The 16796-nt window shown below is 43.6% G+C and overlaps 1 protein-coding gene across 9 annotated transcripts in view; it reads left to right on the forward strand.

Annotated features, from left to right (window-relative positions):
• The window catches only part of TJP2 (tight junction protein 2), a 132851-nt gene that overhangs the window by 49311 nt on the left and 66744 nt on the right, over positions 1 to 16796 (forward strand). Inside the window, exon 1 of one of the 9 annotated variants that reach the window (XM_089913272.1) lies at positions 227 to 11325. The exons of the other annotated variants lie outside the window; for them this stretch is intronic. Within the exon in view, the coding sequence (XP_089769398.1) occupies positions 11308 to 11325 (18 nt within the window). The 5' untranslated portion in view covers positions 227 to 11307. Of the gene's footprint in view, positions 1 to 226; positions 11326 to 16796 lie in introns of those variants that run through there. 9 annotated transcript variants of the gene reach the window in all.

Here is a 16796-nt window from a genome sequence, read left to right on the forward strand (position 1 = left end):
CCTCCTCCCTCCTCCCTCCTCCCTCCTCCCTCCCTCCCTCCTCCCTCCTCCCTCCTCCCTCCTCCCTCCCTCCCTCCCTCCTCCCTCCCTCCTCCCTCCCTCCCTCCTCCCTCCCTCCCTCCTCCCTCCCTCCTCCCTCCCTCCCTCCTCCCTTCCTCCTCCCTCCCTCCCTCCTCCCTCCCTCCTCCCTCCCTCCCTCCTCCCTCCCTCCTCCCTCCCTCCCTCCCTCCCTCCCTCAGCTAGGGGAATCGCAGCAGAGAAGAGGCCCTTTTCCTCAGATCTCTAGGTGGTCTGTGCTGGGTGCGCTGACAGTCACCTTGGGAGAACAGGTCCACCTGTGTCAGGATTATTCCTGGGAGAGACAGTCTACATGCAAACCTTGGAAGTGGACCATTTTCATTTTAAGTGAGGAGTTACTAGTAGTGATTGCATTTGTGGCAAAGTGCCATTTAATATCTTGCCTGAGAGAATGAAATATGGTTATTCAATACATTTTCATGAACAACTTCACTTCAGTGTGGGGAATACAAATGTTAAGAGTGTGCCTCTACCACACTGTCTTGTTGGGGAAGAATGCAAATAATTAAGACTCTGATGCATTCCAATTAGAAGCATGAACAGGATGCTGTAGTTTCCCCTCTCCGGGGAGACTAGAGAAGGAGGGTGCTTTAGTAAGGCAACAGTGGCTTTTGAGGTGTTTCTTGAGCTTTTTCAGAGCTGCTGTCAGAGATTGATGAAGGGAGATTGTTCCCCCTGAGTTGCTGCTGCAGCTTTTTCAGGACCACGCAGCTGATAACTTAATGAGCACCCACTTGTGCCGGTCCACTGTGAGCAGGTGGGGTACAAGATAAGCAGGACTCAACTTCTGCTGTCAAGAGTCTGTTCGATCTGAAAAGTTTAGATGTTTTTTAAGACTCTGCAAACTCTCTCTGCTGGGATACCTGCGGCTTACGGAGGGAGTATACGATACAGATGCACACTCTGCAATACAGAAATGCAACAAAGTGTGGGTTTGTTCCGTGCACACTCCCTTCAGGGTTTCTTTTTGGGACGAAAGTTTGCCTTTGAACAGATACCTCACAGGGTAAGCCAGTCTAGAAAATGGGGCTAATAACACGTCTCATAAGACGAGGACTGAGTGAAATGACATAGGGTGCCTGGCTAGTGGATGCTAAGTAGACAGTAGCTAGTAGTCATCCCTCAGTATCCTGGGATGGGGGGGAGAATGGTTCTGGGACCCCCCCTCGGATACCAAAATCCAAGGATGCTCAAAACCCTTTATATAAAATGGTGTAGTATTTTCCTATAACCTAAGGGCATCCTCCTGTACACTTTAAATCCTCTCTAGGTTACTTACAGTACCGGATACAATGGAAATATTATAGAAATAGTTGTAAATACAATGTAAATGCTGTGTAAATAGTTGCCGGTGTGTGGCAAATTCAAGTTTTGCTTTTTGGAACTTTCTGGAATTTTTTTCCCCCGCTGTATATTTTTGATCCACAGTTGGTTGAATCCTTGCATATGGAGGGCCAACTGTAATAAGAACCAAAACAGGTGCTGAAAACTCTTAAGCGCTGGGCTCTGGGTTACTAAGCACAAAAAGGAGGTACCAGGTATGTTAGGGCAGTTGCTGAGGGAAAGAGCAAGAGATGCGCACACTCTCTTGAAAGGCTTTAAATGCCAGGAAGAGAACTTTGAGAAAAAGAAAAAGTCCCAGAAATCCCTAATGTATTAATGACTTGACTTTTCCTATAAAGAAGTGAACCAGTTTCCCAGTAAACAGGGCTACCCCCCACACCCTACACAGGGAATATTACTCTTTTGGGGGCTCTCATATGCATAAGACCCAAAATTTTTTAGCATCACCCCCTGGGGAATTCCATTTGCAAGGGTTTCTGCCTACATTTGTTTAACTTTTAATCTGATTCTTTGTACATTGACAAAAGGTCACAGCCAGACATTGCTCTTATGCTGGAGAAGTGCCTGGGAATTCGAGGGAAATGATAAAATCCCTACAGTGACTTTTTTTTTTTTTTTTTTTTTGAGGTACGCGGGCCTCTCACTGTTGTGGCCTCTCCCGTTGCGGAGCACAGGCTCCGGATGCGCAGGCTCAGGCTCAGGCAGCAGGCTCAGCGGCCATGGCTCACGGGCCCAGCCACTCCGCGGCATGTGGGATCCTCCCGGACCAGGGCATGAACCCGTGTCCCCTGCATCGGCAGGCAGACTCCCAACCACTGCACCACCAGGGAAGCCCCCTACAGTGACTTTTGAGCTTAGCAAGGTTTTCTCTTCTGAAGGCTTTCTTTTTAGGAGACAGAAAAGTTTTTGAAACTAGGCGGGGCCACTGTAGTCCTGTGTACTGTCATATGTTCCGTAGTTAAAAGTTATGCAGATTTGGCTGGGGTGTGGCATGAGGTGTGGGAGGGGCTGGTGGGGTAAAGATTCAGGAAGGGTTAGTAATCACGCTGAAACTTTCAACATACCTCTACCAAGAATATGAGCCATCCGGGAATTCCTTGCCTAATCCCTAAAACAAACCCCATTGAGGAGCTGTGGCTGCAGATTAGTTTATCGAGGTTGAGAGCTGACACCCTATCAAATGCCTCATTGGTCAGACTCTAAGCAGTAATGGGGGCCAACAAGTGCTGGCTGGAATGGCCTTGGACCAGCCAGCCTTGGTATTGAGAGGCATTTTCCATTGAAAATTGGGTGGGTGCGGCAGAATGATTATCTCATGTGTTTTACTGAGTTGTTTCTTCATCCTAAATCCAAGGGGCAGGGTCAGAAACATACAGTCAGACAGAAGTCAGATTCAACACCTATTTAGTGGGTTAAAAACTTCAATGTTTTACATGGGCTTTTTTTTTTTTAATTTATTCATTTATTTATTTTTGGCTGTGTTGGATCTTTGTTGCTACGCATGGGCTTTCTCTAGTTGTGGTGAGCGGGGGCTATTCTTCACTGGGCTGCATGGACTTCTCATTGCGGTGGCTTCTCTTGTTGCAGAGCACAGGCTCTAGGCGCGTGGACTTCAGTAGTTGTGGTGTGCAGGCTCAGTAGTTGCGGCACGTGGGCTCTAGAGCAGAGGCTCAATAGTTGTGGTGCACGGGCTTACTTGCTTCGCGGCATGTGGGATCCTCCCAGACAAGGGCTCGAACCTGTGTCCCCTGCATTGGCAGGTGGATTCTTAACCACTGTGCCACCAGGGAAGTCCCTACATGGGCTTTTTTAAGGTTAAAAAAGAAATGTTCCCTAAAACGATTTAGAACCTACTTCCTCCCCACAAGAATTTTTATGACGACCCTTGTGAGAGAAAGCTCATATAGCTAGCAAATTTTTGAGGGTCTGAGGTGGCATTCCCATTAAAAATTTTGCAAAACCTGTATAACAGCAATGGAGAAAAGTTATCAGGCGCTCAGTCCTAACATCCGGTATTGGCAATAGCTAGTTCCAGGTTTGAAGGTTACCTAGGAAAGCAGTCGATTAACTTTGTACACTGCCTATGGCACTGTGTGAGGAAGAGAGTTCTGAGTTGGAAAGTACCTGCTTCCGCTTGTGCAGCTTGATTAGAAAATGCCCTTCTTGGAACTTAGCATCTGACTGCTAGAGCCTGGGCAGGCCTGCATGGGCCTTCCCATGACGGTGACTGTTTCATTCAGGTTTTTTAAGGGGGCTCGCGCCTCCATCATCCAAAGCTGTGTCAGTCTCGATAACCTGTGAACTCAGAAGGGAGACTCAGGACTGTCATATTGAAAAAATGCCTATTAAATTAAACATTTTCTCTGCCTTTTTTGCTGTCTTCAAAACAGTGTTGTTTCCAAAGTGTGCTGCGCAGACAGATTTACAGGTGGCACAGGGAGGGACATAGCCCATTCTTTAATTACTGTGCATGACCCTTGTAGTTCAGGACTAAAAAACATAAAGCCGGTCACCAAACTCATTTATTTCATGGATAGATTGCTTAGAATGAGGCAAAAATAAGTATGAAATAAAACGGTGAGTTCGACTTAAGAAAAATAGTAAATTATCAGGATGAGTGGTATGAGAATAAGGCCAAAACTGTGAAGACAGCCCTTGAAATCTGAGATTTGGAAAATACTCTTAAAATACGAGTGTGACGCTTAGGTATGGAGAGCTAGGTGTACCTCAACCACACCTTAAGGAAAGTCGGACACAGAATGGCCCAGAAAAGCCAGGAAAGTTGAATTTGATGGACTTTGTGTCTTAATATGTGCATCTTGCTCTTGTCCACCCAGTTCTCTTTTCTGTTGCTGCAGACAGTGTATTCGTGAAGCTATTTAATGTCTTCCCTAAGTCTCATTCCTTTCTTTGCTTCCCGCAAGCCATTCTGCAATTTTAAGGTCTGTTGGTGTGACATTTGTGGTAGGATAGAGTGAAAAGGGGGAAATGCTTTGGCACTCCTGCGGGACATCACTCTGTTGCCAAGTGTATCTCAGTCACCATCCGTCAGCGCCTAAGAATACTGAGACCCAGGCAGCCTCACATGTAATGCATCTAACTCTTTAAAAATGGAGCTTTTATTGGGTCTGCAGAATAGGCTTTAACAAGGATTGTTGTAGGAATTGGAAGTCTTGAGGTAGGAAAAAAGAAACCCTGCCGTGACCTGGAGAAATGAGCAATTGAAGTTCATGTTCATAATAGGTGAATAAAACCACAATAGAAAATACTTTGCTTCAGTCAGCAGAATCCCTAATTGTATGTCTGTGCATACTCTTTATGAGAAGTCCTAGGCTTTCAATTAGTAACTTTAGTCATTTAAAATCAGTACAGATATTTGTTTAGTGCCTCTGCCAGATGGTTAAAGTTAAATCAGGTCTTTAACCTTAAAAACATAATGCAGCTTTTCTTAGTCACTTATACACCATTGTGTGTTGCAAACCATAGCAGTATAAATTTCTGTAATAATGAATGTTTATTTTTACTTTCAAACTAAATATTTAGCCTGATTAGAATATTCATAGATTATAGTTTCTATTTGTGTTTCTCTTTCCCCATCATTGTGTGTGAATGTTGAGGGGTTGGAGAGTTTGGAGGGTGGCAGGAACAGTAGTAGTGGTGAAAGACTCTTGATAGATCCTTTGAGAGTAAAATATTTGTTGGGTGTTACATAGGAAGCTCTACTGACCCCAGAATTTCAAATTATACCATTAATTATGGCAAAGACTTCATGTCACATCCTTGAATACAAATGTTTACTGAATTTTACCCGTATGCATATGTAAACATGGATTTCAGAGTTAATATTATAATTATTATTTGTATTGTAGACTTTACTCAGCCATATGAAATATATACATTATGTTCACAAGAGAAAATGACATCATCTTTGAAAACTAATTATAGTATGCTTCATCTGACACCCTATATAAGCAAGGGACTAAATATATAGCTATATATTTATAGTTAGTGACAATATAGTCAGTGACAGGTCAGAGGCATTTAGAGAGAATATATGTAATATATTGTGGGAGAGAATTATTGGGATAGTTTGCTGGTCGGTAAGAGTTATTAGGCTGTAATTAATAGATAATGATTAGAATCCAGTTGTATCTTTTTTTGGGGGGAGAGCGGTGCCATGCCACGCAGCTTGCGGGATCTTTGGACTCTGGCCCCCTGCATTGGAAGCCTGGAGTCCTAACCACTGGACAGCCAGGGAATCCCAGAATCCAGTTGTATCTTTGCCATTGTATGTGTTAGAAAAACCTTTGATAGAGATGAGAGGACACTGCAGATACTATAGACTTTGTCGCTTAGTTGAAGGTGAACCGGGGAAATAATGCATTCTAGTCATCAGTAGGATTTACTGACCTTCTCTTCTAAGACTTGTAGCTTCTTGGAGCTTTGTTCTTCGGAGGAGGAAATAATGTTCCAAGTGTAGCTGTTTGTTTCCATTCGCTGAGAGCCATTTCTTATAAGGGAAGTGTTCCAAGTCCTAGGCTGTGGGGTTCCTTCTCTGCCTCCCCTTGCCCGGAGCACCTGAGAGCCTGGGTGGCGGGGAGAAGGGGTGATGTACCTGTGTGAGGCAAGTAGCCCGTTCTCAATCCTAGGAAGGCTGTTGCCAAACATATCTAGCAAAGCAGAATGAAATTCTTTGAAGGAGTTAGTATTAGCAAAGCTCGTCCGGACTTCCCTGGTGGCGCAGTGGTTAAGAATCCACCCGCCAATGCAGGAGACACGGGTTCGAGCCCTGATCCGGGAAGATCCCACATGCCGTGGAGCAACTAGGCCTGTGCGCCGTAACTACTGAGCCTGCACTGTAGAGCCCACGAGCCATAACTACTGAAGCCCACGCGTCTAGAGCCCGTGCTCCGCAACAAGAGAAGCCACCGCAATGAGAAGCTCACGCACTGCAATGAAGAGTAGGCCCCGCTCCCTGCAGCTAGAGAAAGCCCGCGCACAGCAACGAAGACCCAACGCAGCCAGAAATAAATATAACAATTTAAAAAACCCGATCTTTAAAAAAACAAAAAACTCGTCATTTCTGCTTTTGAAAAGAATGAATAGTTTAGAAGAAACTTCCTGGTGAGCTCATTTTTAGAAGTCCAGTTTCTCCCTTACCCTTCTTCACTTGGGCTGAATCATTTGCCTCCTGGCCTGTGACAGGTTAGCGTGCACATGCCAGTGTTGATTTGAGCCCTTATCACATCTGCCACATGCCAGTCATTTCCCGTCAGCCGTGAGCCCCTCCCTGGTCTGAGTCATCTTGGTCACCCCAGAAGCTGACAGGGCACCAAGCACAGGCGCTAAGTGTTGACCACATTGTACTGACTTAATCAGAAAGCTTGTTGCATAAACTAGTAAGAATTGAAGACATCGAGAACTTAGGAAAGTGGATTCCTGACATTGATATAGTGAGTGGATGATAGTTTGTCCATAAGAAAAAAAAAAGGTGTAGAATTTTATACAGACCCTTTCTTTAATGCTGTATAAGCTATTCTACGAATTAGCTTGGTGACTTGAGCTAAGGCGTGTAATTCTAGTTCTCAGTTTCTTTATAGGGAAATCAATAATTATATTTGATCAACTCTGAAGTCTTTTACAGTGCTTAAGATTCTGAGTGTTTGGTATAAAGCCTAGAGAATATTCTAGGTAATTTCTGTTGGTTCATGCCATCTTTAAGTGCTTCCACACTCCTTAAACAACTTGTGTGTGTGTTTTCTTTCTCTCTGTTTTCTCTTTTAAGAAGAGAGCCAATGCATTCTCTCTGCAAAGCAACTTCCAAAGAGTGGCTGTCTTGTTTAGCTCATGAAGTGATGGAAAGATCTATTATTCAGTTGCAGCTTAAATAATGTACCAGCTCAGTGGGTGCTGAATTCTCTTCCTCACTCTGCAGCCCCAAGCCAGCAACTGCAGCCATCTCCCAGGGCTTCCTGAGAATCGTTCTTTCTCCTTCCTCTTTCCCTCCATCCTTCCTAGTAAAAGCTGCATCCTGGGAGCCTCCAGCACCCCTCCTTTCCCCATGGACTCCTCTCCCAGGGACCGCATTTCCTGTAACACGAGCATGGAAGGTAAGGCAGGCCTGCCACTGGGAAGCCTTTCTGATTTGTTCTTCACAAATGCGCTGAAGACGGGCCTCCTGGTGACTGTCGCAAGACCTCATTCACTGTTACTGACTGATGTGAAGTCATTCGCCAGCAGCCATGTTTCAGGGTTACCTCAGGCACATCAAAGTTTTTCTGCCTAAGTTCAGGGAGAGCACTTCGCCTGCCTTGGCCCAGTCTGTTTAGTGTCTGGGTGAGTTTTGAGAGGGGAGAGAGATTTGTGGCATCTCAGACACCCATTGAAATTTTCCAGAAATGGAACTGGAAACATTCGTGCTTTTCCTTCTGGCGTTATTGTTAAGTGTCTAAAAACAGTCAGGTGGCGACACATTGCAATGAAGAGGCAACGAGTTCATTTTGAACATTGGTGGCCTTCTTTCTAGCAGAACCTAATTTGGATTTTAATCAAAGGTCTGGGAGAAGTATTTGGTCTGCTTATACTGCTTAAGCGCACAGTTTGCAGATGTCTTTACTCAAGAGTCAGGAAGAGGCAGGAAAGGTAGACTCAATTTACCAAAGAACTGAGGTGAAAAACATTTACCTGAAACTGAGAAAAATTTTCCTATGGGAACAGTGGTATCTTGGGTCTGTCCTCCAAAGCCTGCTTACTCACAATGGAGCTTTTTCTATATTATTAGTTTTAATTTTTAAATTGAAGTATAATTTACAGACAGTAAAATGTACAACTCTCAAGTGGAGAGCTTGATTTTTTTTATTGTAGTAAAACACAATAAGATCCACCATTTTAACCTTTTTTTTTTCTTTTAACGTCTTTATTGGAGTATAATTGCTTTACAATGGTGTGTTGGTTTCCGCTGTATAACAAAGTGAATCAGCGATACGCGGACGTATATCCCCCATCCCCTCCCTCCCAACCTTATTTTAACCATTCAAAGTGTGCCCTCAGTGGCATTTCATTGTGGCAATTAATTGCAGCCACCACCACTATCCAGTTGCAGAGCCAGATGAACTTTTACGTGAATGTATTCACCTGTGTGATTACCACCTAGATCAAAAAATAGCACTTTCCATCACTCCAGAAGGTTCTCTCGTCACTTTTCCGACTGTTCACCACCCCACCCACAAGGGAACCTCTCTCCCGACATCTCTCACCATCCTATAGTCTTGCTTCACCTTGAGAGGATCTGTATAAATGAAATCAGCATTTGGTGTCTGGTTTCTTTCCTCAGAGTAACCTTTGTGTTGTTATACAATTCAGTAGTTCTTTTCTTTTATTGCTGAGTAGTAAATACTCCATTTGTATGAATTTACCAGTTTGTTTATCCATTCTTTTGTTGACGGATATTCGGGTTGTTGTCAGGTTTTTGTTTCTATTATGGATGAAGCTGCTATGAAAATCACCTATAGCTTGTTCTGTGGGCTTACGCACCCATTTCTTTTGTGTAAATTCCTAGGAGTAGAATTGCTGGATCATGGGTTGGAGATAGGCTTACCTTTCACTCTGTGTGTTTAACTTTCATTTTGTGATGTTGAAGTCAGGCAGACCTGGGTGTGAATTCTTCTTGTCCTGCCGCTTACTTGCTTGGCCTTAGGCAATTTACTTTTCTCAGGTTCGGTTTTCTCAGCTGTGAAATGGACATTACAGACGCTCTGGTTCAGGGTTCAGTGAAGAAAACAGACATCATTCTAGCTAGTTCAAGGAGAATGAAATTTAATGGAGAGAATTAGGTGCCTACAGAGCAGAAGGGCCCATTGCTAGTCTCTGATTTGCCCCCTAGAAAGTTAGAAAGCTGCTGCTGCCCTGAGCCACGACCTCCAAAAAACCCTTTTACCGTCTCAGCCTCTGTAGCCCAGAGGAGGCTGATATGGTAGGGAGCTTGGAGGTAGCTGCAAAGCTCAGGTCTGGGAAATCAGTTTTTGCCTATGACTGCTGCTACAGGAAAATGAAAACAAATGGCATCTGCTTCCCTTCATCCTTTTAGATCTTAAATAAATACTTGCACCTCATTGGTACCCTGTTGGCAAGGGGATTGGGGGCTTCTGGTCTCTGGGACTAGAGGAAGCTGAGTGCCAGCAAACAAAAGGCATAGATGCCTCCTGGGGTTGCAGTGGCAATTTAATGGCAGTGGTTATAATTTACTTGTATCATCATTATTACTGAGGACTGTTTTCTATAATTCGTGTTCAGAATTATAGAAATCAGTCCTTTGACTTTATAATCACCTGCTGGAATGTGGATGCTACCATAAGTCCTACCTGTCACATAAGGTATTGTTTCTCTGAAGGGCCTCAGATTCTCAACTGCTCTGTGATTCTTGGTACTCTTCTATATGAGTAAGCTTGAGAAATTATAGTTTGCTAGCCTACAAGTTAATACAGACTGAGAAGTGACTTGATTCTAAGAGCTGCTGCTTTTACGTATAACTTTATGAAACTTAATGAGTATTTTATTTTTGAAATCATTTTGATTTATTTGTTTTTATTTTAATTTTTTAAAAATTTTATTGAGGGCTTCCCTGGTGGCGCAGTGGTTGAGAGTCCGCCTGCCGATGCAGGGGACACGGGTTCGGGCCCCGGTCCGGGAGTGTCCCACATGCCGCGGAGCGCCTGGGCCCGTGAGCCATGGCCGCTGAGCCTGCGCGTCCAGAGCCTGTGCTCCGCAACGGGAGAGGCCACAATAGTGAGAGGCCCGCGTACCGCCAAAAAAAAAAAAAAAAGTTGATTTACAATGTTGTGTGAGTTTCAGGTGTACAGCAAGGTGATTCTGTTATACATATATATAAATATATATACTCTTTTTTAATATTCTCTTCCTTATAGATTATTACAAGATATTGAGTATTCCCTGTGCTATACAGTAGGTCCTTGTTGGTTATCTGTTTTATATATAGTAGTGTGTATGTTTTAATCCTAATTTATCCCTCCCCTGATTTGTTAGTTTTTAATAAAGTAAAAGGTGATATATAAATCTGTTTTATAGATGGGCTGAAGAGAATGTCCCCTTTTCCTCCCTCTGTCTTCTTTATCTTTTGACAAGTTAGATGGTAAGAGATTCAATCTTTATCCTATTTTGTGCCTCAAATCTCATGCTGACAGCACGTTCTAGTCTACCAAAACATTGGCAATAGTGTCTGTCCTACTTCTAGTTATTTGTGAAGTACGAGCCGTAATGTATTGTTCTTGAAACATTTAAAAATATAGCCTCAATTTTGGCAAAATCCTCCTTATAATGATGTCTCATGTGGAAAGAACTGAGTTTTTCTTATTTTAGAATGTCTGTGAATCTTCCCTCTCATTCGAATAATTTTCCCTATGACCCTGACTGATTAGGGACCTTACTATTATTGCTTTCAGGAAAGTAGCTAGAAGCAGACTGGCCAAGGAATTTATTGATTAATATTTTATTTTAGGCTTCTATCTGCAGTGCTACTTCTGAAGGCTCCTTTCAGAGAAATTTGAAGCGATAAGGAAAGCATATATTCTGAGGGCCAAGATAAGCATGAACAGTAACTTCATTTCAGCCACTTGTTTAGCGGTTAGAGTGAGCTGGTTCTGTGCGAAGCTTGCTTAAATTTAAATGTGCTAGAAATATATTGACAGAATCTCCTGTTTTATCTCTTTTTCGCCAGACTTACCCAGTGGGCCAGGACTAACAATGGATGTCCAAACAGTTTACAGTGGCTAATACAATGCACAAAGGTTTTCTTTGTTTGGAGAGTGGAAAATAGAGCTGAAGGGGAGCTTCTTAAGGGCACTGACCTAATTCACTCCTTCAACAAAAATGATTGGTTATAAACATGTAGGTATTTCTGATCCAGGTGCCTATAAATATTTCAGCTAGTAGTGTTACAGCCTGAGGAAGGGCCGTGTGGTGCTGCTTTGTGTATTTTTGTAAAATAGCTTTATTTTTATTTGACAATATCCTTTAAAATTAAGGAAAAAAAAAAAAAGTCAAGCTCTGGCATGAGCTGATATTCCACAGAAGCTAGGGAATTAAGAAAGGCTGCTGGCATTGCATCATCACCCTCCTCAGTCCTTGAAACCTCATATTTGGGGACTGGTTAGTCATCTGCTTTTTAAAGATAAAGTTCTCTGTGGGCCATTCCTCTATAAAATGTGGGGAAACAGAGCTTGGTTAAAAATAAAATTAGTTCGGGCATTGCTAAATTTTCTGAATTTCTTAAATTTCGTGGTTGTGATTTACTTTGTCCAGAAATCACACATCGGTGACGGTTTTGCTGTTTATTACCACAGAATATTTGCAGGCAGTATGCACTGTCTTAAAGAATCTCTCTCACTTATTAATAGAACAGGAGCCAAGGAGAGTACACATGTCACTGGGCGGGGGTGGGGCGAGGAAGCTCACTTGGCTTTAGCGTAGTAATAAAGCTCCAAGGAACAATGGCATTGTTGTTCTCAGTTGTCTTTGAGTGTGATTGGATGATCACATATAAATGTTGGCCTGATTGGATTATATCCCAGTAATGAACTGTCCTGAGAAAACAGCAGTCATATATCACTCCAGTCACCAGATTTGTCCTTTTGGCTTTATATACGGGATAGTGATTTATGCAGCCAAGTGCCCTGGCAACTGGGGTGCTGTCATGTCCGTCTGTCTGTCTCTTTCATCTCTTCCAACTTGGGTATGTTGGCTCTATTTGTGTAGTCTGCTACATTGGATAGGTTATTATCTTCCTGAGAAGCCACATAAGCTTTTTGATTGGGTTGAGCTTAGTCAAAACGAATGCTTGGAAAACAGTGAACTGCCAAAAAAAAAAAAAAAAAAAGTCCTCAATTAGATGTAAACTTCAGTGCGTGTGTTTATCCTTTCGGAAGAGCGGTGTGTTTTCCACGAGGCCTGGATTCTGCCTAGTGTTGGGAGGAGGGTCACTTTTAATGTGGGGGGTTGATTGTGAGTTCTCAAGGGCGGGTCTGATTCTTGGCATTACCAGTCCAGGCATAGAATAGTTGCTCATTAAATGAAGGAAGGTGAGAGGAAGAGAATGGAGATGGTAAGTCCTAAAAAACTGAAACGAGATTGGCCTGGGTATGTTTTCTCTTGCCTTGCTGTGTTCCCCACCACCACCCGCCCCTCCCCCAAAAAAGCACTTTGTAGGTAGCTTGGAGACTGTTTGAAGCTGCAACATTCCATTCCATTATTGGACCAACAAATGTAAAATATGCATTAATGGAGTTTGTAGAAGGGCTCTGAAGCTGTGTCCTTGATTTTTGATTTTTGCAAATAGGGGTGTGCTGGGGGTTGGCTCACTCAGCTCAGTTCCCAAGTGTCCATCAGAACGCCTGATGTCTCTGTAAAATGCCTAATTGTGAGGGGGCCCAGGACACAAAGTAAGATGCAATCAGACCTTTCTGTAGTGAAGTGGTTGATGCAGTGTTAGACCCTTGGTACAGATCTCACTGAATCCTCCCAACCAATTGGGGGTAGGTGTTAAAACCCGATTTTTTGTGTGTGTGTGTGTGGGCCTCTCGCTGTGTGGCCTCTCCCGTTGCGGAGCACAGGCTCCAGACGCGCAGGCTCAGCGGCCATGGCTCACGGGCCCAGCTGCTCCGCGGCATGTGGGATCTTCCCGGACCGGGGCACAAACCCACGTTCCCTGCATCGGCAGGCGGACTCTCAACCACTGCGCCACCAGGGAAGCCCCTAAAACCCGATTTTATAGGTGAGGACACCGAGGCTCAGAAATGTTAAGTAACTCGTCCAGCATCACATAGCTTGTACGACAGGGAGGGAATTTGAGCCAAGGTCCCTTTAATTTGAAACGTATAGGTGCTTTCAACTCCCAGCCTCTGCTTTTCAGAATCATATGAGCAGAGATATAAGAGGGAGAAGCTAACGGCCCTCTGTTGATTTGAAGGATTTTACACATTATCACTGAAAGTATACTGAAATTTTTCCTTCAGGGAATCATGAGTCACAATGAAATATCAGTGTTTTTAAGAGATGTTTTCATTCTTCAGTGACCCATGTGTGTCCATTACCGTAGGATGCCCCAAAGATGCTAAGGTGTGTAAGACACAGCTTTATGGGGAAGTAGATTTCATAGACAACTAGTTAAAATCATAATTTTGTTATAGAAATATTAAGACTGTCTTATCAAGTGAGAGAGAGTCCACTGTCTTCAAGTCCACAGCCTCTAGTTAGAAATGACTGTGTAATCCCATCCCACAGAAAACAACAATTGTAATTAATGTCAAGAAAAACTGGTTGTGGCTACAAAGCATCTGGATTGTGGAATTCGAAAGAATGTTCATCTTTGATGTGCTGTGTTTGTGAACTTGCCTGTTAAGGATCAGAATTCCATCACGAGTTTCATCAGGGTCAAAGTACATCTTTTAAAAAAACACCGAGAGGTGTAGGTTACCAGGCACTCACACTTAGTGGGAAGTAGGTCATCTTTTTCTGATATCTAGCTGAGACTGAAAGCATTGATACAGTGAGAGTTTGGGTTGGGGATTAAGGTAGAGAGGGAATTTGGGAGCCAGAACATTTTGCTGATGGAGCAGACGTTGTGTGTTGGGAGTTCACCTTTGAATGCTTTGGGGTAGGAGGACCTTGAAAGCCAGAGCAACCAGCAAGGGGTAGAAAGAGCTAGAAAGGCTCCAGATATAAACTTTGTTTCTTCCTGTTCCCCCTGGAGTCTTATTAAGGGTGCTTTTGTCTTTTCCTCATTGCCTCGCTGCATGGCTTTCTTCTCCCAGGATCCAGAATTGATGAGTTTGATGAGCTTCCATGGACAGTCTAATAAGGTTGACACAATTAGAAATGCTGATTATTGGTTCTAAGTTCAGCCCTGACACAAGCTGGATGTATAGAATTCTGACCAGATTCTAAGTCAGACTTCATGGCGGGCAATGGAAACTTCTAGTGTTTTCACGTTCTCTTTAAATTTGTCTTGGGTTGTGGGTGCCGCACCCTTACTGTCTTTTTGTGAGGGTACACAGACAGCAGCCCAGCTTGAGGTCGGGAGCAAAGGTTTTTACTTCTCTGTGTCCAACACATCTCCTCATTCTTGCCCAATAAGCGTGTTGATAACGCGCCTACCTGTAGTTAATCATCCACTTGGAGGATTATCTGAAGCAAGATTCTGATCTCAGGCCAGTTTCCCCTGTGGTATGTGATTGGAAATTGTGAACAAGTTCAGATTTTTTAGGTAAAATATAACCAGAGAAGTTAAGTTGCTACCAAAACCAAGTGTACTTCACTTTGTTTTGTTTTGCTTTTTAAAACATTTTTGGCTGCATTGGGTCTTAATTGCGGCACACGGGATCTTTCTTTGTTGAGGCATGCGCGGGATCTTTCGTTGCAGCGCTTGTGCTTCTCTCTAGTTGTGGCGTGCGGGTTTTCTCTCTCTAGTTGTGGTGCACAGGCTTCAGGGCGCGTGGGCTCCATAGTTTGTGGCACGCGGGCTCTCTCTTTGAGGCGCTCGAGCTCAGTAGTTGTGGTGCGTGGGCTTAGCTGCCCCCGCGGCACATGGATCTTAGTCCCCGACCAGGATGGAACACGCGTCCCCTGCACTGGAAGGTGGATTATTTACCACTGGACCACCAGGGAAGTCCCGAGTTCACTTTGAATTGACCTAACTTTTGTATTAGGTACCCACTAAAAACTTATGCCTTATTAATTAAAAAAAGAAAAGAGGGCTTCCCCGGTAGCGCAGTGGTTGAGAGTCCGCCTGCCGATGCAGGGGACACGGGTTCGTGCCCCGGTTCGGGAGGATCCCACGTGCCGAGGAGCGGCTGGGCCTGTGAGCCATGGCCGCTGAGCCTGCACGTCCGGAGCCTGTGCTCCGCAACGGGAGAGGCCACAACAGGGAGAGGCCCACGTACCACAAAAATAAATAAAAAAAGAAGAAGAAAAGAAAGAAAGAAGCAAACAAAACAGGATTATCCCCAAATAGTGACTGGGTGCTGAGTATAATTCTAAGGCTTATTGAGGATAGAAGTGAAAACCAAGGTGAAGGAAAGCAGGAATCAAGAAGTGTGTGCACCTCTCTGTGTGCTGGTTGTGAGCACCTCGCTGGCTAAACGTGGTGCCTTGCTTGGTGAACAGACACCTGCCCATCTATTACTAGTCAGTTATTAAATTTTGCATAAGTGTGGACTAGGGGTTGGCACACTATAGCCGGCTGCCTGGTTGGGCGGTTTTTTGGGTTTTTTCCTGCCTGGTAGCTAAGAATTATTCTTACCTTTTTTTAATGGTTACATTTTAAGTTGCTATTTAAGTATCTATTTAATATCCTCTACTTGCAAAGCCTAAAATATATACTATGTGGCCCTTTAAATAAATGTTTGCTGGGCACTAGTTTAGAACTTCCAGAAGCAGGATGCTTGGTTTCTAGGCAGTTTTTCTGCCATCTGGGTATAGGTATGTCAGATGCTGACTTATGAAAGGTTCTGGCTTTATGAGGACACTCTTGTCCAAGGTCCCCCTTGGCTATGGGAAAGCCAGATGCAGAAGAGTATGGATCTTAGCACTGAAGGGCTGGTTTGCTTCTGGTTTCAGTCTCGGAAGGTGACTGATAACAGGCCAGTCGAGATATTATGAGTGTAGACTTCCTCTGGTTAAACAGTAACTTAAGTACAAGAAAGTGTGGAGAAAGTATATGTCAAAGCTCATTTTGGTTTTAAGATGTTGAAAGGCCATAAAACTGAGATGTCCCTCTACGATAAAACATGTGTCTGTGTTTTGGATTTTCTTATTTATGCTCTGCATTTCCAGATTTGGAACAGATAATGTTTGTCGCATTTCTAAGTTGTTGGCTATTTCATTTCCAAACAATTCATTCTTTCCTGTGGCGGGGGCGGGGGGGGGGGTGGGAACTTCAAAGATATGATAAACCACCGTCATGGTCAAAGTCGTGAAGAAATGTAACGCAGAAGAGGAATTAATGGATTTGGAAAGGCTTGAGGCTGATAGATCAGTGACTGATACCCCAGTTCAGTACACATTCACTGCCATTGTTCTCTAGACTATTCCAGGCCTTTCTGTATCCTAAAAAAGGCAACCTTTGAGAGTGGGGATTGTGTTCTACATTGATAGGCCTTTGTTTTCAAAGCCTGAGTCATAGTAGATACTTAAATGCTGAATGACTAAATGCTATCTATTTCCAAAATCTTTTATTAAATGTGTATCATACTGCCTTTTTTTAGAGTGAGATTTATTTAATATAGGAAGTACTCTTCATTTGTGTGAAACTTTCTGGTTTGTAAAAACTTCCACGTAGGGCTTCCCTGGTGGCTCAGTGATTG

This window comes from Delphinapterus leucas, chromosome 6 (assembly GCF_059928025.1).
Source record: "Delphinapterus leucas isolate spDelLeu-1000000601 "Yukka" chromosome 6, BTC_Dleu_Yukka2, whole genome shotgun sequence".
Classification (NCBI taxonomy): Eukaryota; Metazoa; Chordata; class Mammalia; order Artiodactyla; family Monodontidae; genus Delphinapterus; species Delphinapterus leucas.